This window comes from Rhinoderma darwinii, unplaced genomic scaffold (assembly GCF_050947455.1).
Source record: "Rhinoderma darwinii isolate aRhiDar2 unplaced genomic scaffold, aRhiDar2.hap1 Scaffold_856, whole genome shotgun sequence".
In the NCBI taxonomy this organism is placed as follows: Eukaryota; Metazoa; Chordata; class Amphibia; order Anura; family Rhinodermatidae; genus Rhinoderma; species Rhinoderma darwinii.
Window position 1 is genome coordinate 10,001 of NW_027464425.1, and position 26,061 is coordinate 36,061.

At 47.6% G+C, this 26,061-nt stretch overlaps 1 protein-coding gene across 1 annotated transcript; it reads right to left on the reverse strand.

The window, feature by feature from the left end:
- Positions 1 to 13,034: 13,034 nt before the first annotated feature.
- On the reverse strand, positions 13,035 to 18,831 carry HSPB7 (heat shock protein family B (small) member 7). Its single transcript, XM_075849465.1, has 4 exons — positions 18,576 to 18,831; positions 18,336 to 18,337; positions 14,804 to 14,931; positions 13,035 to 13,933 (listed from the first exon to the last, which is right to left on the reverse strand). Exons 1-4 carry the CDS (start codon positions 18,749 to 18,751, stop codon positions 13,754 to 13,756), a joined length of 486 nt encoding a protein of 161 aa, XP_075705580.1. The 5' UTR covers positions 18,752 to 18,831; the 3' UTR covers positions 13,035 to 13,753.
- Between the last annotated feature and the right edge of the window lie 7,230 nt (positions 18,832 to 26,061).

Consider the following 26,061-nt stretch of genomic DNA (forward strand, 5'->3'; position numbering starts at 1 on the left):
GGCAGCAGAGAGATCCTTTTTCTTTCCCATATTGCGTGAAACCTGTGGCTGCTTAATAATGTGGAACGTCCTTCTTAAGTAGTTTTCCTTTGATTGGGCACACCTGGCAAACTAATTATCACAGGTGTGTGAGACTGATTACAATGATCCAAAGAGCCCTAAGACACAGACACTATACCAGCCATGAGTTTAACTGAAAAACTAATAATTAAATGTTTATGACACTCAAATCCAATATGCATAATAATTTGGAACACGTGTATGTGATTGGGGGAGGGGCTGCATACAGGTGTATATATGTGATTGGGGACTGCGTACAGTTGTATATGTGGTTGGGGGAGGGGCTGTGTACAGGTGTATATGTGGTTGGGGGAGGGGCTGCGTACAGGTGTATATGTGGTTGGGGGAGGGGCTGTGTACAGGTATATGTGTGATTGGGGGCTGCGTGTAGGTGTGTATATATGTGATTTGGGGAGGGGCTGCCTAGAGGTATATATATGTGATTGGGGGCTGCGTACAAGTGTATATGTGGTTGGGGGAGGGGCTGCATACAGGTGTATATTGTAAAATACAACAGGTTATGAAATGTTTTTGTTCTTCTGGTCGGTATAAAATTCACGTATTTTTTCATTACTCTTGGTGACGCTTTTCTTGCGCCCAGTCTTGTCCTTTTTTTTGGGGAACATTGTTTATAGTATGTGGCACTCGGCACCAACCATGTAATCACCTGCTGTGCCCGCCATTGCCTTTACTTACTATTGGCCTGTAGCTCGCTGGCCCGCTTGGCGCCGGTGGTTGCCGCCTTTTCTGGGAGGCTCGTCCGGTCTTCCTCTTCTAGTAAAGGATGTTGAGTCTCCTCAAGACGAGCGGTTCGTCCCATTTCGGAGAGGGGTTGACGCCACATGGTCTGAGTTTTTGAATGGCCCCTAGTTACCGTTTTATTAAAGGTTCTCTAGACCGTGATTTGCCAAGAGCGGCAAAGAGGGCGGAAATTTTCAAATCCGTCCTGTAAAAATTGGAGGCTTTGTTCAAGCGATGGTTCCTCTGCCACAAGCTTCGTCTTATCACGCCATCTTCTGAAGCTGCACGCGATGCGGTAGAGGCAATATTTGTTTGGGCAGCCAGCCGGGTAGAGACCACTGCCTCTGAGGTTCTTGATAAGGGTCCGACAACTTCCATGGTGTCGGGCTGAAAACGTTTAGGTTCTCTGATCGCTGTTCTGAGCCACCAGGTTGGGTCTGAGCTGAAGCCCCCAGTAGGTTCCCTGACGTCCTCAGGAGCTGGAGAAACCACGCTCTCCTCGGCCAGAATGGTGTGATTGCTACTACGGAGGCTTGGACCTGCCTGACCTTCGTCAGGACAATCAAGACCATTGGCACGGGTGGGAACAAATATGCCAGCTGGAAATGACACGGGATTTAGAACGCGTCTAGGGCATGTGGTCTGTCGTAACGGTGAATTGAGGCATTGGAACTTGTTGTCATGAGGTCGATCTCTGGAAGACCCCCCCCCCCCCATCTCTGCACCAGTTGAGCGAATACTTCCAGAAGGAGGGACCATTCGCATAGAATTGGCTGAAAACGGCAGATGATCTGCCCACACATTGAGATCGCCTTCTATGTGGATCGTGGAGATCTCCGGTCTCCGCCAAGGTCAAAACCCTCTTTAGAAGTGTCAGCGACCTGGTTCCTCCCTGTTGACTTATGGCGGCCACTGGTGGCTTTGTCTGACTGGACTCTCACAACTCTGGTCAAAAGCTGCTGATGAAATTGCATTAGAGCCATGAAAACTTCCCTCCCCGTGAGAGTCCAGAGACCTGGAGCTCCTGACCTCTGTGCAACCCCTCCCCTGGTAAATGCATCGGTAGTGAGGACCCCCTCCGGAGAGGGAATCATCCCTGGCCACATCTCCAGTCTATTCACCCGTGAAGTGCGTTCCTGGTGTGCTGAAGCCTGAAAGTCCCGTCTAAGAAGTCCTCCTGATGGTCCCAATTTTCCAAAGATTTAATCTGCGTGGGCTTGAGATGCCACTTGGCCCCTGGAACTGCATCCTGTAGGGGCCGATATGAGGCCAAGATCTCGCATGACCCAGCGCATGGACACCGGTCTGGTTTCCAATAGTTCTTCTGCCTTGGAGGTCCTGGAGGTGTCAGACTGAGGGTCATAGTCTTGGAGTCTATCACCAACCCCAGTAATGGGCATCTCCTTGTGGGAAGGCGGTGAAGTCTCTGGTTTCAGGGTACAACCTTGAGTAGAGGGGAAGGATCTCTCCCTGTTCATATTCGCTGCTGATTCTGCCTCGGTGAGCTGATCGCTCAGGACATGGTACCATCTTTATTTGCTGTAGATGTAGACGTGCCACCATGGTCAAGACCAGCTTGAAAAAAATCCTGGGAGCTGTCGAGATCCCAAACGGAAGGACCCGAAACTGAAAATGTTAGACCCGCGACACTCATGCGATCGCCTTAATTCTGTGGCTCTGGGCTACTGGAACATACAGTTACACACGCATGAGATCCGAATCCTCCACATCCGGAAACGTTCCCCTCACGATGATCTCTGGTCTATGATCGCCCGGAATCTTCTGCCTGTATACGAAAGAAAACCCCTAGACTACACCGGTCTATCAGTGCCTTCTCGATCACATTCTTGAGACAGATGTGCTGGGCAGGAGGTGGGCAGGAGCCATGTGGCCAGGAGGTGGGCAGGAGCCGGGCAGGAGCCATGTGGGCAGGAGCCATGTGGGCAGGAGGTGGGCAGGAGCCATGTGGGCAGGAGGTGGGCAGGAGCCATGTGGCCAGGAGGTGGGCAGGAGCCATGTGGCCAGCAGGTGGGACAGGAGGTGGGACAGGCAACTGACAGGTCATTCCGAATGAGATAGATAATAGATACAAATATCCAGCATGAGGGAGGCCACAGTATAGTGGGGTAAAACGTGGCACTTATAGGCTATTGGGAGGGAGAGAATTAGGGATGTGTAATATTACAGGTGAGGATGATGATGTGTAATATTACAGGTGAGGATGATGATGATGTGTAATATTACAGGTGAGGTGAGGATGATGATGTGTAATATTACAGGTGAGGATGATGATGTGTAATATTACAGGTGAGGATGATGATGTGTAATATTACAGGTGAGGATGATGATGATGATGTGTAATATTACAGGTGAGGATGATGATGTGTAATATTACAGGTGAGGATGAGGATGATGATGTGTAATATTACAGGTGAGGATGATGATGTGTAATATTACAGGTGAGGATGATGATGATGTGTAATATTACAGGTGAGGTGAGGATGATGATGATGTGTAATATTACAGGTGAGGATGATGTGTAATATTACAGGAGAGGATGATGATGTGTAATATTACAGGTGAGGATGATGATGTGTAATATTACAGGTGAGGATGATGATGATGTGTAATATTACAGGTGAGGATGATGATGATGATGTGTAATATTACAGGTGAGGATGATGATGTGTAATATTACAGGAGAGGATGATGATGTGTAATATTACAGGTGAGGATGATGATGTGTAATATTACAGGTGAGGATGATGATGATGTGTAATATTACAGGTGAGGATGATGATGATGTGTAATATTACAGGTGAGGATGATGATGTGTAATATTACAGGTGAGGATGATGATGTGTAATATTACAGGTGAGGATGATGATGTGTAATATTACAGGTGAGGATGATGATGTGTAATATTACAGGTGAGGATGATGATGATGTGTAATATTACAGGTGAGGTGAGGATGATGATGATGATGATGTGTAATATTACAGGTGAGGATGATGATGTGTAATATTACAGGTGAGGATGATGATGTGTAATATTACAGGTGAGGTGAGGATGATGATGATGTGTAATATTACAGGTGAGGATGATGATGTGTAATATTACAGGTGAGGATGATGATGTGTAATATTACAGGTGAGGATGAGGATGATGATGTGTAATATTACAGGTGAGGATGATGTGTAATATTACAGGTGAGGATGATGATGATGTGTAATATTACAGGTGAGGTGAGGATGATGATGATGTGTAATATTACAGGTGAGGATGATGATGTGTAATATTACAGGAGAGGATGATGATGTGTAATATTACAGGTGAGGATGAGGATGTGTAATATTACAGGTGAGGATGATGATGTGTAATATTACAGGTGAGGATGATGATGATGTGTAATATTACAGGTGAGGATGATGATGTGTAATATTACAGGTGAGGATGATGATGTGTAATATTACAGGTGAGGATGATGATGTGTAATATTACAGGTGAGGATGATGATGTGTAATATTACAGGTGAGGATGATGATGTGTAATATTACAGGAGAGGATGATGATGTGTAATATTACAGGTGAGGATGATGATGTGTAATATTACAGGTGAGGATGATGTGTAATATTACAGGTGAGGATGATGATGATGATGTGTAATATTACAGGTGAGGATGATGATGATGTGTAATATTACAGGTGAGGATGATGATGATGTGTAATATTACAGGTGAGGATGATGATGATGTGTAATATTACAGGTGAGGATGATGATGATGTGTAATATTACAGGTGAGGATGATGATGTGTAATATTACAGGTGAGGATGATGATGTGTAATATTACAGGTGAGGATGATGTGTAATATTACAGGTGAGGATGATGATGTGTAATATTACAGGTGAGGATGATGATGTGTAATATTACAGGTGAGGATGATGGTGTGTAATATTACAGGTGAGGATGATGATGATGTGTAATATTACAGGTGAGGATGATGATGTGTAATATTACAGGTGAGGATGATGATGTGTAATATTACAGGTGAGGATGATGATGTGTAATATTACAGGTGAGGATGATGATGTGTAATATTACAGGTGAGGATGAGGATGATGATGTGTAATATTACAGGTGAGGATGATGTGTAATATTACAGGTGAGGATGATGATGTGTAATATTACAGGTGAGGATGATGATGATGATGATGTGTAATACAGGTGAGGATGATGATGATGTGTAATACAGGTGAGGATGATGATGATGTGTAATACAGGTGAGGATGATGTGTAATATTACAGGTGAGGATGATGATGTGTAATATTACAGGTGAGGATGATGATGTGTAATATTACAGGTGAGGATGATGATGTGTAATATTACAGGTGAGGATGATGATGTGTAATATTACAGGTGAGGATGATGATGTGTAATATTACAGGTGAGGATGATGATGTGTAATATTACAGGTGAGGATGAGGATGATGATGTGTAATATTACAGGTGAGGATGATGATGATGTGTAATATTACAGGTGAGGATGATGATGTGTAATATTACAGGTGAGGATGATGATGTGTAATATTACAGGTGAGGATGAGGATGATGATGTGTAATATTACAGGTGAGGATGATGTGTAATATTACAGGTGAGGATGATGCTGTGTAATATTACAGGTGAGGATGATGATGATGTGTAATATTACAGGTGAGGATGATGATGTGTAATATTACAGGTGAGGATGATGATGTGTAATATTACAGGTGAGGATGATGATGTGTAATATTACAGGTGAGGATGATGATGTGTAATATTACAGGTGAGGATGAGGATGATGATGTGTAATATTACAGGTGAGGATGATGTGTAATATTACAGGTGAGGATGATGATGTGTAATATTACAGGTGAGGATGATGATGATGATGATGTGTAATACAGGTGAGGATGATGATGATGTGTAATACAGGTGAGGATGATGATGATGTGTAATACAGGTGAGGATGATGTGTAATATTACAGGTGAGGATGATGATGTGTAATATTACAGGTGAGGATGATGATGTGTAATATTACAGGTGAGGATGATGATGTGTAATATTACAGGTGAGGATGATGATGTGTAATATTACAGGTGAGGATGATGATGTGTAATATTACAGGTGAGGATGATGATGTGTAATATTACAGGTGAGGATGAGGATGATGATGTGTAATATTACAGGTGAGGATGATGATGATGTGTAATATTACAGGTGAGGATGATGATGTGTAATATTACAGGTGAGGATGATGATGTGTAATATTACAGGTGAGGATGAGGATGATGATGTGTAATATTACAGGTGAGGATGATGTGTAATATTACAGGTGAGGATGATGCTGTGTAATATTACAGGTGAGGATGATGATGATGTGTAATATTACAGGTGAGGATGATGATGATGATGTGTAATATTACAGGTGAGGATGATGATGTGTAATATTACAGGTGAGGATGATGATGTGTAATATTACAGGTGAGGATGATGATGATGTGTAATATTACAGGTGAGGATGATGATGTGTAATATTACAGGAGAGGATGATGATGTGTAATATTACAGGTGATGATGTGTAATATTACAGGTGAGGATGATGATGTGTAATATTACAGGTGAGGATGATGATGATGTGTAATATTACAGGTGAGGATGATGATGTGTAATATTACAGGGGAGGATGATGATGTGTAATATTACAGGTGAGGATGATGATGATGATGTGTAATATTACAGGTGAGGATGATGATGATGTGTAATATTACAGGTGAGGATGATGATGTGTAATATTACAGGTGAGGATGATGATGTGTAATATTACAGGTGAGGATGATGATGTGTAATATTACAGGTGAGGATGATGATGTGTAATATTACAGGTGAGGATGATGATGTGTAATATTACAGGTGAGGATGATGATGTGTAATATTACAGGTGAGGATGATGATGTGTAATATTACAGGTGAGGATGATGATGATGATGATGTGTAATACAGGTGAGGATGATGATGATGTGTAATACAGGTGAGGATGATGTGTAATATTACAGGTGAGGTGAGGATGATGTGTAATATTACAGGTGAGGATGATGATGTGTAATATTACAGGTGAGGATGATGATGTGTAATATTACAGGTGAGGATGATGATGATGATGATGTGTAATACAGGTGAGGATGATGATGTGTAATATTACAGGTGAGGTGAGGATGATGATGATGATGATGATGTGTAATATTACAGGTGAGGATGATGTGTAATATTACAGGTGAGGAGGATGATGATGATGTGTAATACAGGTGAGGATGATGATGTGTAATATTACAGGTGAGGATGATGCTGTGTAATATTACAGGTGAGGATGATGATGTGTAATATTACAGGTGAGGATGATGATGATGTGTAATATTACAGGTGAGGATGATGATGTGTAATATTACAGGTGAGGATGATGATGATGATGATGTGTAATATTACAGGTGAGGATGATGATGTGTAATATTACAGGTGAGGATGATGATGTGTAATATTACAGGAGAGGATGATGATGTGTAATATTACAGGTGATGATGTGTAATATTACAGGTGAGGATGATGATGTGTAATATTACAGGTGAGGATGATGATGTGTAATATTACAGGTGAGGATGATGATGTGTAATATTACAGGTGATGATGATGATGTGTAATATTACAGGTGAGGATGATGATGTGTAATATTACAGGTGAGGATGATTATGTGTAATATTACAGGTGAGGATGAGGATGATTATGTGTAATATTACAGGTGAGGATGAGGATGATTATGTGTAATATTACAGGTGAGGATGATGATGTGTAATATTACAGGTGAGGATGATGATGTGTAATATTACAGGTGAGGATGATGATGTGTAATATTACAGGTGAGGATGATGATGATGATGTGTAATACAGGTGAGGATGATGATGATGTGTAATACAGGTGAGGATGATGTGTAATATTACAGGTGAGGATGATGATGATGTGTAATATTACAGGTGAGGATGATGATGATGATGATGTGTAATACAGGTGAGGATGATGATGTGTAATACAGGTGAGGATGATGTGTAATATTACAGGTGAGGTGAGGATGATGATGATGTGTAATATTACAGGTGAGGATGATGATGTGTAATATTACAGGTGAGGATGATGATGTGTAATATTACAGGTGAGGATGATGATGATGGTGAGGATGATGATGTGTAATACAGGTGAGGATGATGATGTGTAATATTACAGGTGAGGTGAGGATGATGATGATGTTGTGTAATATTACAGGTGAGGATGATGATGTATAATATTACAGGTGAGGATGATGATGTGTAATATTACAGGTGAGGATGATGATGTATAATATTACAGGTGAGGATGATGATGTGTAATATTACAGGTGAGGATGATGATGATGATGTGTAATATTACAGGTGAGGATGATGGTGTGTAATATTACATGTGAGGATGATGATGTGTAATATTACAGGTGAGGATGATGATGTGTAATATTACAGGTGAGGATGATGATGTGTAATATTACAGGTGAGGATGATGATGATGATGATGATGTGTAATATTACAGGTGAGGTGAGGATGATGATGATGTAGATGTGTAATATTACAGGTGAGGATGATGATGTGTAATATTACAGGTGAGGTGAGGTGAGGATGATGATGATGTAGATGTGTAATATTACAGGTGAGGATGATGATGATGATGATGATGTAGTATATTATAATACACCTGTATATATATTCTCCTGACTGTTTGTCCTTCTTTCTGGTAGATTGTGTCAGCAGGCAGCGTGAAGTGGCCATGTCTGCCCCCCACTATACCTTCTTCATAGACTGTGATTCGGGGGTGTGCGTTTGTCTTACCGGAGACCCCCAACCAGCCTCCAGCAACCCCTCCCTGCGGACCCCCATGGTTCCATCCAGCAGAAGCCTCCTCCGGACCTGCCGCACCAGCTGTATGACGGGGCAGAGGGCAGAGACCCGGAGTGGCCAGGAGGCCGCCAGTGCCAGCCTTATAACGGACAAGTCACGGAAGACATGTATGAGACCCCTCCCTACACCTGCCCACTGGAAGGTGCCTGCTGAGCGGAAGGAGGTGGGGACGTTGCTGCAGGACTCCCTAAAGCGCTGGATGCGGACGCTGGTGGCGTGTGTGCGCCCGGAGTAACGTCCGTACAATGAGCTGGGGGCGTGCAGCGCCCTGCCCAGAGCAACCAATCACAACACGGCTTTCATTCTTTAAAATCCCCCACAGAACGGAGAGCTGGAATCTGATTGGTTGCTGCAGTAATTGCCTCCGCTGATCAATGAAGCTGCAAAAATCCAGGAGAAACTCTGTCCAAATCCAGCGCCGCGGCGTCCGCCTCCCCGTCACGCCGTAAATGTCCGTCCATAGAGTAAATGTGTCACACGATGACGACCTGATCACCGCCGCGATTCCAGCAAATAAAATGTCAAGTTCAAATTGTGTTCATTACTCTCCTGAACTGAAAGCAAACGCAGGGCGGCGAGCACGAAACTGCGCCCACATCTAATGTTCAGTCAGGGCTCGTTCAGACGCGAGTATCCCGTCCGTGTGGTGACTGTTAAAACAACGGCCGTCGCACGGACTCGTGTGCGTCAATGGGGCCATTCACCCGACTGTTTCAATGGCGAGTGTGAAGGGTCCGTGAAAAAAATAGGACGTGTTTTATTTTCCTGTAACAACGTGTCCTGCACGGGCGCACCGCGGACGTGACAAACTGCGATCCTTGTATCAGACGCTGCATTCAAACCCAGGGACCGGCGCGGGAGAACGGTCACTACGTAAATACACGAGACACAATTGCGCGCTCTTCTCGTGGGTTGACTCGGGGTCGGCGCCGCTTTTATTATTAACTTTTGAACAGGATTTCTTAACCGTTGTCCGATTACCCGGACGCTACTAACAAGTGGGAATGTAGGAAAAAAAAACGCCAACTGCGACAAGTGATACAGAAAGAAAAAAAACGTACGTCAGAAAAGTATCAAATTCAAGGAGTGAAAAACACGGATAGCCCGAAGATGTCGTCAGTGCGCGGTCCGTCTATTTCACGCAGCCATAGACATCAATGCGCGACGTGGTCCGCAAAAACGGACTGAAATAGGACACGCAGTGTCACACAACGGACGCACGCTGCATGAAAAACCAGGCATGTGTGAACAGCTCCATTGATTTGCACGGATCTGAAAAAAGGTAAGGCCACGCGGAGCGGCGCTGACCTGGTCGCAACGGCTGTCAAATACCCAAAACCGCGCGTTATTGCGGCTAAGACGTCCCTGCACAATCGTGCGGCCATGAAATAATACATCCTTTATGGCCACACGAATTTGCAGGTAAAGTTCTGTTTTACCTGCAATAACGTGCGGCGTTTGATGACGGCGCCGAACATGGTGCTGGTGCGGTTGCTGGGCGTGTCGCGGCCGTGTGGCCTTACCCCCAGGGCTACATGCACACGTTGTGTATTTTACTGCAGAAAATACGCAGTAAAACTGCAAGAAATTCGCAGGTGAGTTTTTGGCGCGGTTTTTATGTTTTGCTGCGTATATATGTAGTACCACGGGGATAGAATTTGCAAGTGGAATCACGGGATAAATTCACATGCCGCGGTTTTGAAAAAACGTCCCAAAAAATAGCGCAGCGTGTCCGTGAGATTCCCTGGGATATCGTCGTCTATGCTGGTACCGTATTACGCTGCGGTTTTGCCACAAGCAAATCCACGTGGAAAAACCGCACGTAATGCGCATCGTGTGCATTGACCCTAAAGCAGAATTGTTCCCAATATTAGATTTTCCGCTGTGGGTGGAGATCAGTGATTGTCGGGGGTCTCCTCTGTCTGGTTGTAATAGACCCCCAGCCCCCTCTATGAGAAGATCTAGCGCCACCCCACCCCCCACCACCTATAGGGACAATAACGTCATCCCGAGCGGCGGCGACCGGCAACTGGAACCAAAATAAATGTTTTGTGCTCTCACCGTGTTACAAAGTGTCCTGAACCCCAAAATAACTGAGGGGGGGGGGGGCAGGGGTCAGTACTGCTTGTATCTGGATCCAAGGAAAGTTCCTAATTTGGGGTCTGAATCATCTTCTGTTCTCTCATCGCCCCGTGTGAAATAAGATCTGGACGTGCGGAGACAGCTGCGCCCCCCACAAAGCCCCTATATGAGGTCTGCGGCTCCGACAGGCGGCAGTGAACGGGTTAAAGGCGGACAACTGTCCCGAATCCCCCAGACAGTCCCAGATTTTAGATTGCTGTCCCAGAGACAGTATCACACAGGATAGGATTAGATACACAGCTCAGCAGGCAGTATCACACATGATAGGATTAGATACACAGCTCAGCAGGCAGTATCACACATGATAGGATTAGATACACAGCTCAGCAGACAGTATCACATATGATGGGATTAGATACACAGCTCAGCAGACAGTATCACACATGATAGGATTAGATACACGGCTCAGCAGACAGTATCACACATGATAGGATTAGATACACAGCTCAGCAGACAGTATCACACATGATAGGATTAGATACACAGCTCAGCAGGCAGTATCACACATGATAGGATTAGATACACAGCTCAGCAGACAGTATCACACATGATAGGATTAGACACACAGCTCAGCAGACAGTATCACACATGATAGGATTAGATACACAGCTCAGCAGGCAGTATCACACATGATAGGATTAGATACACAGCTCAGCAGACAGTATCACACATGATAGGATTAGATACACGGCTCAGCAGACAGTATCACACATGATAGGATTAGATACACAGCTCAGCAGACAGTATCACACATGATAGGATTAGATACACAGCTCAGCAGGCAGTATCACACATGATAGGATTAGATACAGCGGGTAATGACTTATTATTAGTATTTCAGGTATTTTCCAAGTATTCAGGATCGGACTCGTCGCTGTCATTTTAAGTTAACCCCTGGTGTTCCTGCAGCTTCCTTTACACTGCGGTCATTGTGATAATATTGCGGTTTCTCCGCGTTTCTCTGGAGGTGACTTTGGTTCTTCGCGGCAGGTTCAGGTTTCAGATCCGGGATTGTCGCCCCCGTGCTTCTCTCTATTGTCTCTATAAATAGTATTTTCCATGGGGGGTGGGGGGTCCGCTGCCACCTGATAACAGCAGGAATGTCCCAGCAACAGTAAGAATTCAGCAGCACTCAGTATTTCAGCATTTCCAGGATTTCCGATGTGCGGAGTCTGATAATCTCACAGAACCGTCACAAGTCCCATATAAATATCCAGTCACACATTGCGGAGGACGCGTCATCTCTGCAGCTGCTACCGGACCCCTGGAGGGTGAGGGGGCAATGCCCGGGTGGGCTTTATATACCATATTGTAATGAGACGCGGTGCAGGAGGGGGGTCCACACAATGGCAGCAAACGGGGAACCTGCCGAGAAGGGGGGGGGGGGGGAGCACCAACCACGGCCCTGTGTCAGTGGTTATGGGTGCGGACCCCCCGACCTCTATGAATGCCCCCAGTGTGGTCTCAGGGGGGCGCTCAGCGACCTTACATTCAGCCGCTTCCTTTTATCCCCCTCCTGCACACAGTTTACATCAGACGTTTTCAGACGCAGTTTTTTTGATGCGTTTCATCCACTCAGTCCAAATTGTCTCATGTAAATGCACCCTTAGGTCTTGTTCCCACAGTGCAGATTTACTGAAGATTTTCATGCATTATTATTTAAGCCAAAACCAGAATTGGATCCAGGAGAGCCGACCTACAAGACCTTCACTTATATATTTCTTTAGGTTCCGCTCCTGGTCTTATCTTAAAATATACATTCAAAACCTGCAGCAAATCTGCACTGTGTGAACAAGGGCTACACCCAGACTTTATGGATTGATTGTAACTATGAGGTACAGCTGCGGTGCACGTGACTACATTGAGCTGCGGGCACTGAAGGGTTAAAATCAATCAGAAGCTACAAAAAGTCTGTGTGTAGCCCCCGACCTCATCGTACCCGATCTAGTGTAATACCAGCAGCAGCCGCTGGGGCGCCACATTCACACTTCCAGCTGCGCTCAGAAATAAGAGTCGGACTCGTCAGTGATACAAAGTATTTAAAATGTAACAACAAAAATACAAATTATATACAAGAGAGCGACGCGGAGAGGAGGGATCGCACAGAACCGCACGGCCGCCAGGGGGCATCACAGGCCTCATGCACCGCACCGTACAGTCCGTGGTGCTTCCGTGTGATGTGCGAGGTTTTTTTTGCGGACAGATCAATTAGACAAGATTAGGACACACGGAAACGCAACGCAAAAACAACGGCTGCCAAAGAAATGAATGGCTCCGTGTTCTATCCGCAAAAAAAACCGGCACGGACGCAGAAGAAAACCACGGACGGGTGCACGAGGCCTTCGGCTGCTGATTGGTTGAGCTCCAGCTGCAGTCCACGTGACTACAATGATTCCCATGCGATCTCGTTGACGGCAGCTGTCACTGAAGAGTTAATAGTCAGTAGTACAAGAAGTCCCAGCGCAGAACTTGTCCAGTGATCCCGAATATTAAAGGTACAGTGCACCCTAGCCCTATGCGTGTATGTGGGGGTCCTGCTTTGTACCCCCCTCTATTATCCGGAGCAGAACCGACTCCTATGGGCGCCATATAATACCAACAGCAGCCTGACCCCTCATGATTGTTGGGGACCCCTCATCCTCTACAATCCCCTCTGGAATGTCCACAGCAGAACTGGCCGCTCAGTGCTCCTTACCGCCCCCTATCTGCGCACACCGGGGTCACCACCACTAATGCTGGGGTCGGGGCGCAGTGATGGGGCCGTGTCTGGCGCCCCCTCCTCCCTCGCGCCTCTAGATTTTGATTTCCGTGCGGAACGTTTGGTGGTCCGTGTTCTTGCTGGGACTTCTCTCGGCTCTGACGGTCAACATGCCGTCCTCTCCCAGGGCAGAGGTCACTGTGGTGGGGTCCACGTCCTCGGGGAGCTGGCACTTGTGGGTGAAGGTGTTCATGATGGTCCCATCCGTGGCCAACTGCGGAACAAGCGGAGACTCGTTATCAGGAGGGATTCTCTCCAGTCACAGCAGTAAAATAACAACTGCAGGACCTGACATCTCCCTACTGACCCCTGTTGGCTCGGTGCCTGTACAGAACGTGCTCTACTGCGCTGCATAGTGGGAGATGTAGTGTTTGCACTAGGGATGATAGGTAAGTTTGATATAGAAAAAATGACATCCGTCGTACAGATTGCATTGCATTATGGGAGCAGCGCGGAGAGATTCCAAGTAGATTCTGGCAGAATTGTGACTGCAGCTCTGGATGTAACTAAAGCATAAAACCGAATATAATCCGTATTGTGGATGCAGCTCTAGATGTGACTAATGCATAAAACAGACTATAAGTAGAATCGTGGATTGAGCTCTAGAAGTCACTGGCATATGAAACATGAGGTAACAGAATTGTGACTGCAGCTTGATATGTGACTAGAGTGTAAAACAGAATGTAAGTAGAATTGTGCATGCAGATTTAAATGTGACTGGAGTATGAGACATTGTTGTAACAGCAGAATTGTGACTAGCTCTAAATGTGACTAGAGTATAAGACAGAACATAAGCGGAATTGAGGATGCAGCTCTAGATATGACTGGAGTATGAGACATGATGTAACAGCAGAAGTGTGATTGCAGCTCTATAGTCTCTTATACTCTAGTCTCGAGCCACACAGAGAATCCAGGAAAGTCTGAGGTTCATTACGAGAAACGCCCAGATGACAATATTATTATTATTTTATATTATTTATTTTTATTTTCTTATTATTGCAGTTTTCTGCTCTTGATAACTCTGAACTCCATAACCATCGACGTCACTCAGTGTAGACGACCGGATTTCATGGGGGTCACTTACTTTCTCAGCGTGCACCTCGATCTGGTTGTTGGACGTGGTGACGATGATGTCCTCTGGGGAGAAATCTCTGACGTCGACTTCAAACTGATAAGTGTTTCCCAAGGTCTTCACGTTCTGTGCGGCGCCGGCTGCAGGAAAATATGTCTATTACACTGATATCTCCACCAGCAGAACAGTGAGTGCAGCTCCGGAGTATAATACAGGATGTAACTCAGGATCAGTACAGGATAAGTAATGTAATGTATGTACACAGTGACTCCACCAGCAGAATAGTGAGTGCAGCTCTGGCGTATAATACAGGATGTAACTCAGGATCAGTACAGGATAAGTAATGTAATGTTTGTACACAGTGTCTCCACCAGCAGAATAGTGAGTGCAGCTCTGGAGTATAATACAGGATGTAACTCAGGATCAGTACAGGATAAGTAATGTATGTACACAGTGACTCCACCAGCAAAATAGTGAGTACAGCTCTGGAGTATAATACAGGATGTAACTCAGGATCAGTACAGGATAAGTAATGTAATGTATGTACACAGTGAATCCACCAGCAGAATAGTGAGTGCAGCTCTGGAGTATAATACAGGATGTAACACAGGATCAGTACAGGATAAGTAATGTAATGTATGTACACAGTGACTCCACCAGCAGAATAGTGAGTGCAGCTCTGGAGTATAATACAGGATGTAACTCAGGATCAGTACAGGATAAGTAATGTAATGTATGTACACAGTGACTCCACCAGCAGAATAGTGAGTGCAGCTCTGGAGTATAATACAGGATGTAACTCAGGATCAGTACAGGATAAGTAATGTAATGTATGTACACAGTGACTCCACCAGCAGAATAGTGAGTGCAGCTCTGGAGTATAATACAGGATGTAACTCAGGATCAGTACAGGATATGTAATGTATGTACACAGTGACTCCACCATCAGAATAGTGAGTGCAGCTCTGGAGTATAATACAGGATGTAACTCGGGATCAGTACAGGATAAGTAATGTATGTACACAGTGACTCCACCAGCAGAATAGTGAGTGCAGCTCTGGAGTATAATACAGGATATAACTCAGGATCAGTACAGGATAAGTAATGTAATGTATGTACACAGTGACTCCACCAGCATAATAGTGAGTGCAGCTCTGGAGTATAATACAGGAGGTAACTCAGGATCAGTACAGGATAAGTAATGTAATGTATGTACACAGTGACTCCACCAGCAGAATAGTGAGTGCAGCTCTGGAGTATAATACAGGATATAACTCCGGATAAGTAATGTAATGTATGTACACAGTGACTCCACCAACATAATAGTGAGTGCAGCTCTGGAGTATAATACAGGAGGTAACTCAGGATCAGTACAGGATAAGTAATGTAATGTATGTACACAGTGACTCCACCAGCAGAATAGTGAGTGCAGCTCTGGAGTATAATACAGGATGTAACTCAGGATCAGTACAGGATATGTAATGTATGTACACAGTGACTCCACCAGCAGAATAGTGAGTGCAGCTCTGGAGTATAATACAGGATATAACTCAGGATCAGTACAGGATAAGTAATGTAATGTATGTACACAGTGATTCCACCAGCAGAATAGTGAGTGCAGCTCTGGAGTATATTACAGGATGTAACTCAGGATCAGTACAGGATAAGTAATGTATGTACACAGTGACTCCACCAGCAAAATAGTGAGTGCAGCTCTGGAGTATAATACAGGATATAACTCAGGATCAGTAATGTAATGTATGTACACAGTGATTCCACCAGCAGAATAGTGAGTGCAGCTCTGGAGTATATTACAGGATGTAACTCAGGATCAGTACAGGATAAGTAATGTATGTACACAGTGACTCCACCAGCAAAATAGTGAGTGCAGCTCTGGAGTATAATACAGGATATAACTCAGGATCAGTACAGGATAAGTAATGTAATGTATGTACACAGTGACTCCACCAGCAGAATAGTGAGTGCAGCTCTGGAGTATAATACAGGATATAACTCAGGATCAGTACAGGATAAGTAATGTAATGTATGTACACAGTGACTCCACCAGCAGAATAGTGAGTGCAGCTCTGGAGTATAATACAGGATATAACTCAGGATCAGTACAGGATAAGTAATGTAATGTGTGTACACAGTGACTCCACCAGCAGAATAGTGAGTGCAGCTCTGGAGTATAATACTGGATGTAACTCAGGATCAGTACAGGATAAGTAATGTAATGTATGTACACAGTGACTCCACCAGCAGAATAGTGAGTGCAGCTCTGGAGTATAATACAGGATGTACCTCAGGATAGGTAATGTAATGTATGTACACAGTGACTCCACCAGCAGAATAGTGAGTGCAGCTCTGGAGTATAATACTGGATGTAACTCAGGATCAGTACAGGATAAGTAATGTAATGTATGTACACAGTGACTCCACCAGCAAAATAGTGAGTGCAGCTCTGGAGTATAATACAGGATATAACTCAGGATCAGTACAGGATAAGTAATGTAATGTATGTACACAGTGATTCCACCAGCAGAATAGTGAGTGCAGCTCTGGAGTATATTACAGGATGTAACTCAGGATCAGTACAGGATAAGTAATGTATGTACACAGTGACTCCACCAGCAGAATAGTGAGTGCAGCTCTGGAGTATAATACAGGATGTAACTCAGGATCAGTACAGGATAAGTAATGTAATGTATGTACACAGTGACTCCACCAGCAGAATAGTGAGTGCAGCTCTGGAGTATAATACAGGATGTAACTCAGGATCAGTACAGGATAAGTAATGTAATGTATGTACACAGTGACTCCACCAGCAGAATAGTGAGTGCAGCTCTGGAGTATAATACAGGATGTAACTCAGGATCAGCACGGGATAAGTAATGTAATGTAGGTACACAGTGACTCCACCAGCAGAATAGACTGTATGGGATGTACATAGGACAGAGATTAAAGGCTCTGTGTCCAGTCTCCTGATAAATATCCATTACTGTATAATACAAGTTCTGCAAGTTTCTACTTTGTTTTAAAATTCTTCACCATATAAAAAAAATATGTCTGATTGCTGTCAGTGAATTGAAACATCAATTTTTTATATTCAGAGCTGAGGGTTTGTTACTATGTATCAGTGTAGACCATGCTCTGTGAGCTAAACCTGGCAGCAGTGCAAGTCAGTCTCCTGTCCTGGACTCCAGGCTGATTGCGCTTTCCTATACTGATACGTTGTAATAAACCTTCACCCGTGTGAGAACAACCTGGTCAGGACCGTTTTTCAACCTCTTGATGTAAACAAGACGGCTCTCATCCACTGACTGCAGGCAGAGTTCTTGAAAATGGTAAGAATATGAAGAAAACAAAGTGTTGCTGCACTTGATAACACTCCAACTGACCATTATAAATAAAGAGATGGAATGTCCGTTTCACTGGGCAACTGCCGGATTTAGAGCCGTGCAGGTTTGTGGTACTACAACCCCCAGCAAGTTGTGAAAATATTCCTTGATTTGCCGTGATACTTTGGGCACTGATGGGGTACTCCTTACTGACATTCTAAGTTGTATGACGTGACCCCACTAACTGGCTGTGACCCCAATAATCGTGGCGGCTCCAGTAACATCGTCCCCATCACCGGAAACATCCGCAGCTTCTCTAGGGATGAACGTTGCGACTTCATGTCAGAACGTTCCCCAGATCTGTGTCTATGGCCGCCCTTCGCTCAATCTATTCCATCACCCGGGGAACGGCTTCCTGACAACTATTTTCCCTTGAATCCAACTTGCCTGTGAAGCCCAAGGGTTCATGGGGTCTCCTGAACTTGCCGAAATCCTCAGTGAAGATGCCCAAAGACTTGTCCATGAATGGTTCCCGGGGCTGCCCGCCGGAGGTAGAGGAGGAGGACGTCTTTTTGAAGCTGTGCTCCGAGCGGAAGGCAGACGATGATTGCAGGTTCATTGAATTTATCCGGATGGAAAGCGAACGGCGGGACGGGTGAGTATATAGTATACAGAGCGGGACAATGTGACGCTGCGGCCGGTGCTGCTCTGTAAGCTTAGCACATCTCTCATTCAGGGTTTATATAGTGACGTCCCAGCGTATCGCAGCCCCCCGGCCTCCCCCCCCCCCCCCCCCCCGGCCCGGCTATATTTAACCTCCTGCAGCATCTCTCCGGCAGCTGTGGAAAGTTTCAGCGCTAAGAGGCGTCCGGCGTCCCGTGATCATGTGACCTCATGCCTCAGATAGTCCATGATATTCCCTATCTGGCCCTGCGCCGGCTCCCGGGGGATTTCCAGCATCTCTGGATTATTGTAAACCCGGAGCCGCGGCGTCGATGGAAACGTCTGACCGCAGATAATGGCGACGTATCGTTAGTGTAGCGCGGCGCCGGCGTCTGCTCTGCCCGAGACGAGGGAATCGCTTCATTTGCTGCAGGTGCTTTATAGAAGATACTGGAAGAATCCTGATGAGCGGAGAGTCAGCGACTGATTTACTAATCGGCGAAACTCGGGTCCGGCAAAACATGTCCTGATCGCCATCCTGAGGAAGCGGTCACCCTGTGCCCTGGTGTCTGAGGGGCCCACATAAAGGGACCCCAGTATAATAGATGGTAGGTCGGTGGCGGTCCTGGTACCGATCGACCTGTGGATCGTGATACACGGGCCCATGTAATGAACTGATTCTTTGCCCCGGGTGAAGGGCCCGGCTGCGCCAAATGATGGCGACAAGTTCGGCCCCTGATCTTCCGGTGACTTGCGGCATCCTCTTGGGTCACTTCTACTATTTCTGTTCTGTGTTGACAATGAGACGGTCCCCACCTCTGAAATGCCAGGGATACTTGGCCCACGAAAATAAGCCCTGGTGCGGTGCGACCCTCAAAGTGATAATCTTCAGGCGATGGCAAAAAACTGCGGCCCAGTGCCAGCCCGGATACAGTGTATTCCCCTAAAGCCTGGCGCCAGCCCGGATACAGTGTACTCACCCAGAGCCTGGCGCCGGTCCGTCTACGGTGTACTCGCCCAGAGCCTGGCGCCGGTCCGTCTACGGTGTACTCGCCCAGAGCCTGGCGCCGGTCCGTCTACGGTGTACTCGCCCAGAGCCTGGCGCCGGTCCGTCTACGGTGTACTCGCCCAGAGCCTTGCGCCGGTCCGTCTACGGTGTACTCGCCCAGAGCCTGGCGCCGGTCCGTCTACGGTGTACTCGCCCAGAGCCTGGCGCCGGTCCGTCTACGGTGTACTCGCCCAGAGCCGGTCCGTCTACGGTGTACTCGCCCAGAGCCGGTCCGTCTACGGTGTACTCGCCCAGAGCCGGTCCGTCTACGGTGTACTCGCCCAGAGCCGGTCCGTCTACGGTGTACTCGCCCAGAGCCGGTCCGTCTGCGGTGTACTCGCCCAGAGCCGGTCCGTCTGCGGTGTACTCGCCCAGAGCCGGTCCGTCTGCGGTGTACTCGCCCAGAGCCTGGCGCCGGTCCGTCTGCGGTGTACTCGCCCAGAGCCTGGCGCCGGTCCGTCTGCGGTGTACTCGCCCAGAGCCTGGCGCCGGTCCGTGTGCGGTGTACTCGCCCAGTGCCCTGGCGCCGGTCCGTGTGCGGTGTACTCGCCCAGAGCCCTGGCGCCGGTCCGTGTGCGGTGTACTCGCCCAGAGCCCTGGCGCCGGTCCGTGTGCGGTGTACTCGCCCAGAGCCCTGGCGCCGGTCCGTGTGCGGTGTACTCGCCCAGAGCCCTGGCGCCGGTCCGTGTGCGGTGTACTCGCCCAGAGCCCTGGCGCCGGTCCGTGTGCGGTGTACTCGCCCAGAGCCCTGGCGCCGGTCCGTGTGCGGTGTACTCGCCCAGAGCCCTGGCGCCGGTCCGTGTGCGGTGTACTCGCCCAGAGCCCTGGCGCCGGTCCGTGTGCGGTGTACTCGCCCAGAGCCCTGGCGCCGGTCCGTGTGCGGTGTACTCGCCCAGAGCCCTGGCGCCGGTCCGTGTGCGGTGTACTCGCCCAGAGCCCTGGCGCCGGTCCGTGTGCGGTGTACTCGCCCAGAGCCCTGGCGCCGGTCCGTGTGCGGTGTACTCGCCCAGAGCCCTGGCGCCGGTCCGTCTGCGGTGTACTCGCCCAGAGCCCTGGCGCCGGTCCGTCTGCGGTGTACTCGCCCAGAGCCCTGGCGCCGGTCCGTCTGCGGTGTACTCGCCCAGAGCCCTGGCGCCGGTCCGTCTGCGGTGTACTCGCCCAGAGCCCTGGCGCCGGTCCGTCTGCGGTGTACTCGCCCAGAGCCCTGGCGCCGGTCCGTCTGCGGTGTACTGGCCCAGAGGCCTGGCGCCGGTCCGTCTGCGGTGTACTCGCCCAGAGCCTGGCGCCAGTTTGGATACAGTGTAGCCCTATATCTGTGCTATTTACTGGAAACAAATGGGCACTGAACACGGACCGGGCAGGATGAAGGAGACGACCTGTGCGGTGTCGGGTCTCAGTTTCATCCCTGTAAAATCCATTGTTCCCGGTACATCAGATAGAGACAAATGTGTGATCAGAATTCAGAGACCCCGTAAATAAACACTGAGACTTCGGAACCCGAGCGGATCCGAGAATCCTGTGATCACGGCGGCGGCGCTCACCCGTCATGGCCGACTGCTGGTTACGTCTTGTGGTCACGGAAAGAAGTCACAATAAATTTGTGAATTTCCGGGATTGTCGCACGTCGGCTGCAGAGCGATGGAAATCCTGAGGAGAGAAGGAGAAAGATAAACATAAGTTCGTTGTCTGGAAGCCGCACAGTCTTCGTGTTAGTCGCGTTGGTCGCCATGTTGCCTCGGATTATGATGAGATTTCGCCAGTCCTGGAGGCTCCTGATTATAAACCGTTACTGGCGGGAAGAATCCGGGGAATGTGATTGGTGTAATGTCTGAGCAGGCGACGTATTGTACAGACCCGACATCCGGGGACAGTTATGCGGCAGCCCCTCGCCGGACCCCCGACCGCTCCACATGTCACCTGATCTGTCACAGAACCGCACAGCCGACAATTGTATAATATAATGACGTGAGAATCCCGAGCCGGAGGATCACAACTCCCACCGTCTTCACCGCCAGGAATGTCCCATAAATCTGCACATAAGACAATCGCTTGTAATGCAACTCCTCAATATAATAACGAAAGCCCCGGGGGCTCCTCTTGTCAAGGGGTTAATAATTCTACGGGTTGGGAAAGCTGGGTGACTACAGATTGATCTCTATTACTCCCCACAGGGGTTGCCACTCGGCTTTCCCAGGTTTCTGAACGACAAATCTGTCCTGTTATGCAGGACTCTGGGAAAGCTGGGTGACCACTACTATGGGAGCGGTAGTGGTGGCCATATTGGTTGTCCTCTGGTTTTCCCGGTGAGGTAGTCGAGGGGTTAAAAACACGTGATGTTGTCTGGGGGCAAACCACCTATAATATTGGCCGGCAGCTGAAGGGTTAACAGTACACCCAGCGCCGCCCCCTCCCCCATCCTCTGTTACATTGTTACCTATTATGGAAACTGAAATGACTGATCCCGGGACTACGAGGAAGAGTGACCGGAAAGACGGGACAACTGCAGCGAGGAGGAGGAGGGGGGGGGGCTGAAAACGATCCACTACAGGGGGGCGCATGTTATATCGGACACCACGCAGAGCGCCCCAATATATTGTATCACAAAACGCAACATTGTAACGATTATTTATTATACGTATGAAATTGAAGCCACTTGTCTGGATTAAAAACCTCCTCCCGTTTTGTGTATACAGCTCCTATGCAGAGCTATGTGTTTCCATGGTTACAGACTACAAACCAACCCTGTGTAGTCTGATCCTCCAGTCCCGTCTTCCCCTCTTCCATCTTGGGTATGTTCACACGGCAGCGTCCGTTACGTCTGAAATTACGGACGTAATTGGAGCTGTTTTTCTTTGGAGCCAATGGAAAACGGCTCCAATTACGTCCCAAGAAGTGACACTTCTTTGACGTGGGTGTCTTTTTTTACGCGCCGTCTTTTGACAGCGGGGCGTAAAAAAAATGCATTGGAGCCGTATTTTCGGACGTAATTCGGGGCTAAAACGCCCGAATTACGTCCGTAAATAGGGTGTGTGAGCCCAGCCTTAATATGACGTGATGCTGAATAAGCGGCTGCTGCAGAACCTCTTTGAGGAGGTGAGAAATCTCACACGGCCGGCCGCAGATAGTCACTCGCACACAAAGCAATTGCGGAACCTTTCTGCGGCCCGGACACCTTCCCGCAAATATATATCAGAGGACGGCGCCACTTCCGTGTGACTGCGGCTGATGTCAGAGCGCGGTCATTATATAGACATCATTTCCATCGTTATACGGCGCGGCTGAGAATCGGGGTATGTTCACACGGCTTATTTACGTCCGAAAATGCGGCTCGATCGCGTCGGCAAACATCTGGCCATTCATTTTCAATGGGTCTTACGATGTTCTGTGCCGACGGTCATTTTTTTTACGTGCCGCTGTCAAAGGCGGGGCGTAAATAGACGCCCGCATCAGAGAGGTGCAGGTCACTTCTTCAGACGTAAATGTAGCCGTTTCCCGTTGACTCCATGAAAAACAGGTCCATTTACGTCCGTAATTGACGCAGCGAAAAAGCGCCTCAACATGCCATGACGGCTGAAATGCCGGAGCTGTTTTCTCCTGAAAACAGCCCCCTAATTTCAGCCGTAACGGAGGCTGCCGTGTGAACAGACCCTCAGCGTCTCGTATCTATGAAAGTGTCGCCAATCATCCCACAACAGTCGTAAAATCGCAGCGCGAGGAATGTAACGATCTGTCATCCTATAAACATGGGACGGCAAGTCACACCGAGGACAACCCATCCCCCACGGGGTACGACGACAAGAGGGGGTCACGCTGCCCTTCTCCCCTACACGGGATGTGGGGGGCACCTTGGGGAGGGGGGTGTCCCTACAATATGATCTGCGGCTCGTACTAGTGATCGCACGGATTGTCTGATGAAAGTGACTGCAGCCGGGACATACATGGCGGCCCGAGGGAAGAGCGCGCCGGGGACCCCTGCCAACCCCAGAGCTAATGATGAGTCACTGCCCATCACCCTGTGCCCAACTATCAGATCTACAACCAGAGGTCAGTGGTGTAATAATCTGCAGGATATATCACTATGTATCTGTCAGGAGGTGGAGGAGCAATGTTCTGCAGATCTGTAGAGAGGTCAGTGGTGTAATAATCTGCAGGATATATCACTATGTATCTGTCAGGAGGTAGAGGAGCAATGTTCTGCAGATCTGTAGAGAGGTCAGTGGTGTAATAATCTGCAGGATATATCACTATGTATCTGTCAGGAGGTGGAGGAGCAATGTTCTGCAGATCTGTAGAGGTCAGTGGTGTAATAATCTGCAGGATATATCACTGTGTATCTGTCAGGAGGTAGAGGAGCAATGTTCTGCAGATCTGTAGAGAGGTCAGTGGTGTAATAATCTGCAGGATATATCGCTATGTATCTGTCAGGAGGTAGAGGAGCAATGTTCTGCAGATCTGTAGAGAGGTCAGTGGTGTAATAATCTGCAGGATATATCACTATGTATCTGTCAGGAGGTAGAGGAGCAATGTTCTGCAGATCTGTAGAGAGGTCAGTGGTGTAATAATCTGCAGGATATATCGCTATGTATCTGTCAGGAGGTAGAGGAGCAATGTTCTGCAGATCTGTAGAGAGGTCAGTGGTGTAATAATCTGCAGCTTTCTCGTCTCGCTCTTTAACCCCTCGTGTAGCAGAGCTGTCCGCCGGGTGACGTGTTTTCCTCTGTTGTCATTTCGCTTTTATTAAATGTTGTCACAACACGAGGATTTGTTGCCACAACAGCCGGGGGAGGGGCGTGTTTTGCGCGGGGGGGGGGGGGGCCTATTTGTGGAGATTTAACGTTAATCGTCTCCATTGTCTCTTCGGCTAATGACCCTAATCGCAGATCCGTGGTTTCCGCTCCGTCCGTCCGGAGACCAACTCTTCGCCTCTAGAAGATTTGAAGGAAAAAAGGAACGGAGCTAAAAAAAACGGCGCCAAATCTATTATCAGCGTGCGTCGTCTGGATGCGCGATTGTAATCATCGGTGGCGGAGAACAGAACATAGAAATAAATCTTTGTCCGGAAATAGCGCAGAAAACGTAAAACACCGGGGTAATAATTGCGCTTGTTCACGCGTCGCCGTTAAAAGATGAGGCGTATTTCCGCGCCAGTGATCTGGGGCTGATTCTCGCGGTTGTGCTGCCGATCCGCGCGAAGATTAACCGCGCTGTGATTGGGTGGCGCTGATCCTCGGCTTTTCCGTGTGGAATATAAAGCGTGCAACCTTTTATTTTGACGACTGATTTTCTGAGGGACTGAGACAAGAATCCGAGCGGGAGATTTTCCGTAGAATGTGACTGGAATTGCGTAAACCACGTTAACATGCGTGACCTGTGGGTTGTGGCCGAATATACATCACGGAATCCGCGGTTTGAGATCCGTGATGAATCCGATACGTGTGAACGGAGCCTGACCTACACAGCGGCGCCATTTTACGCCATGAACCTGCCGTGTGAATGAGCCCCCATCCCCCGCCTGAGGAATATAAAACGTCGCCCAAATCTTTGTAATAGAAATTGACAGGACGATGCTTTACGCCCAGCGGGAGAAGCGGGGGATTTATACGCGAGATCGGCAAATACCGTGCCCTAGAAATAACCCCACCAGAGGAAAACGCAGAGCAAGGCTGCCCCCCAATCTGCCCCCCATGCTATAATTATAGGGGGTCAGTGTCCACTACTCTAGTCCCCCTGTTTCTGAGAGACCCCCTCCCCCCAGTAGTCAGTGCAGGGATAAAGGTGACTGAGCTGGAATTCACCTGGATTCTATTCTGCACCCGGGGCCGGTTCTGCTTGACTTCTCAAGGACTTCTCAAGGACGTTGTAATAAAGTCTATAAACCTGGGGGGGGGGGGGCAGCAGGTAGTGCCAGTCCCTGGAGGAGGAGGCACCTGTAGAGCAGCGCAGGATCCTTCAGTCCCTCACACCGCAGCGCCAGTCATCACCTGGACAGATCCTGCTCCCGGTGAGTCCTGAGTACAGGGGGATGGGTTGTTGTATCTGCCATTCAGGAGTCTGGGAAAGCTGTGTGATCACTGCTGTGGGAACCGTAATTGCGGCCGTATCGGCTGTCACCAGTTTTTCTAAAACCAGATAGAACTAAGAAACGGCCGAATCAGTCCGTTTATAACAACCTGACGGACGTGGCCGCGTCCAGGACTGATATCGACTGCAGATTCTTC

Bases quoted from the DNA above. Each gene is read 5' to 3' on its own strand.
- HSPB7 (XM_075849465.1), bottom strand. From the start codon at position 18,751: ATGAACCTGCAATCATCGTCTGCCTTCCGCTCGGAGCACAGCTTCAAA. The intron at 13,934-14,803 runs GTAAGTGACCCC...CTTGTTCCGCAG, and splicing joins TCGAGGTGCACGCTGAGAAA to TTGGCCACGGATGGGACCAT.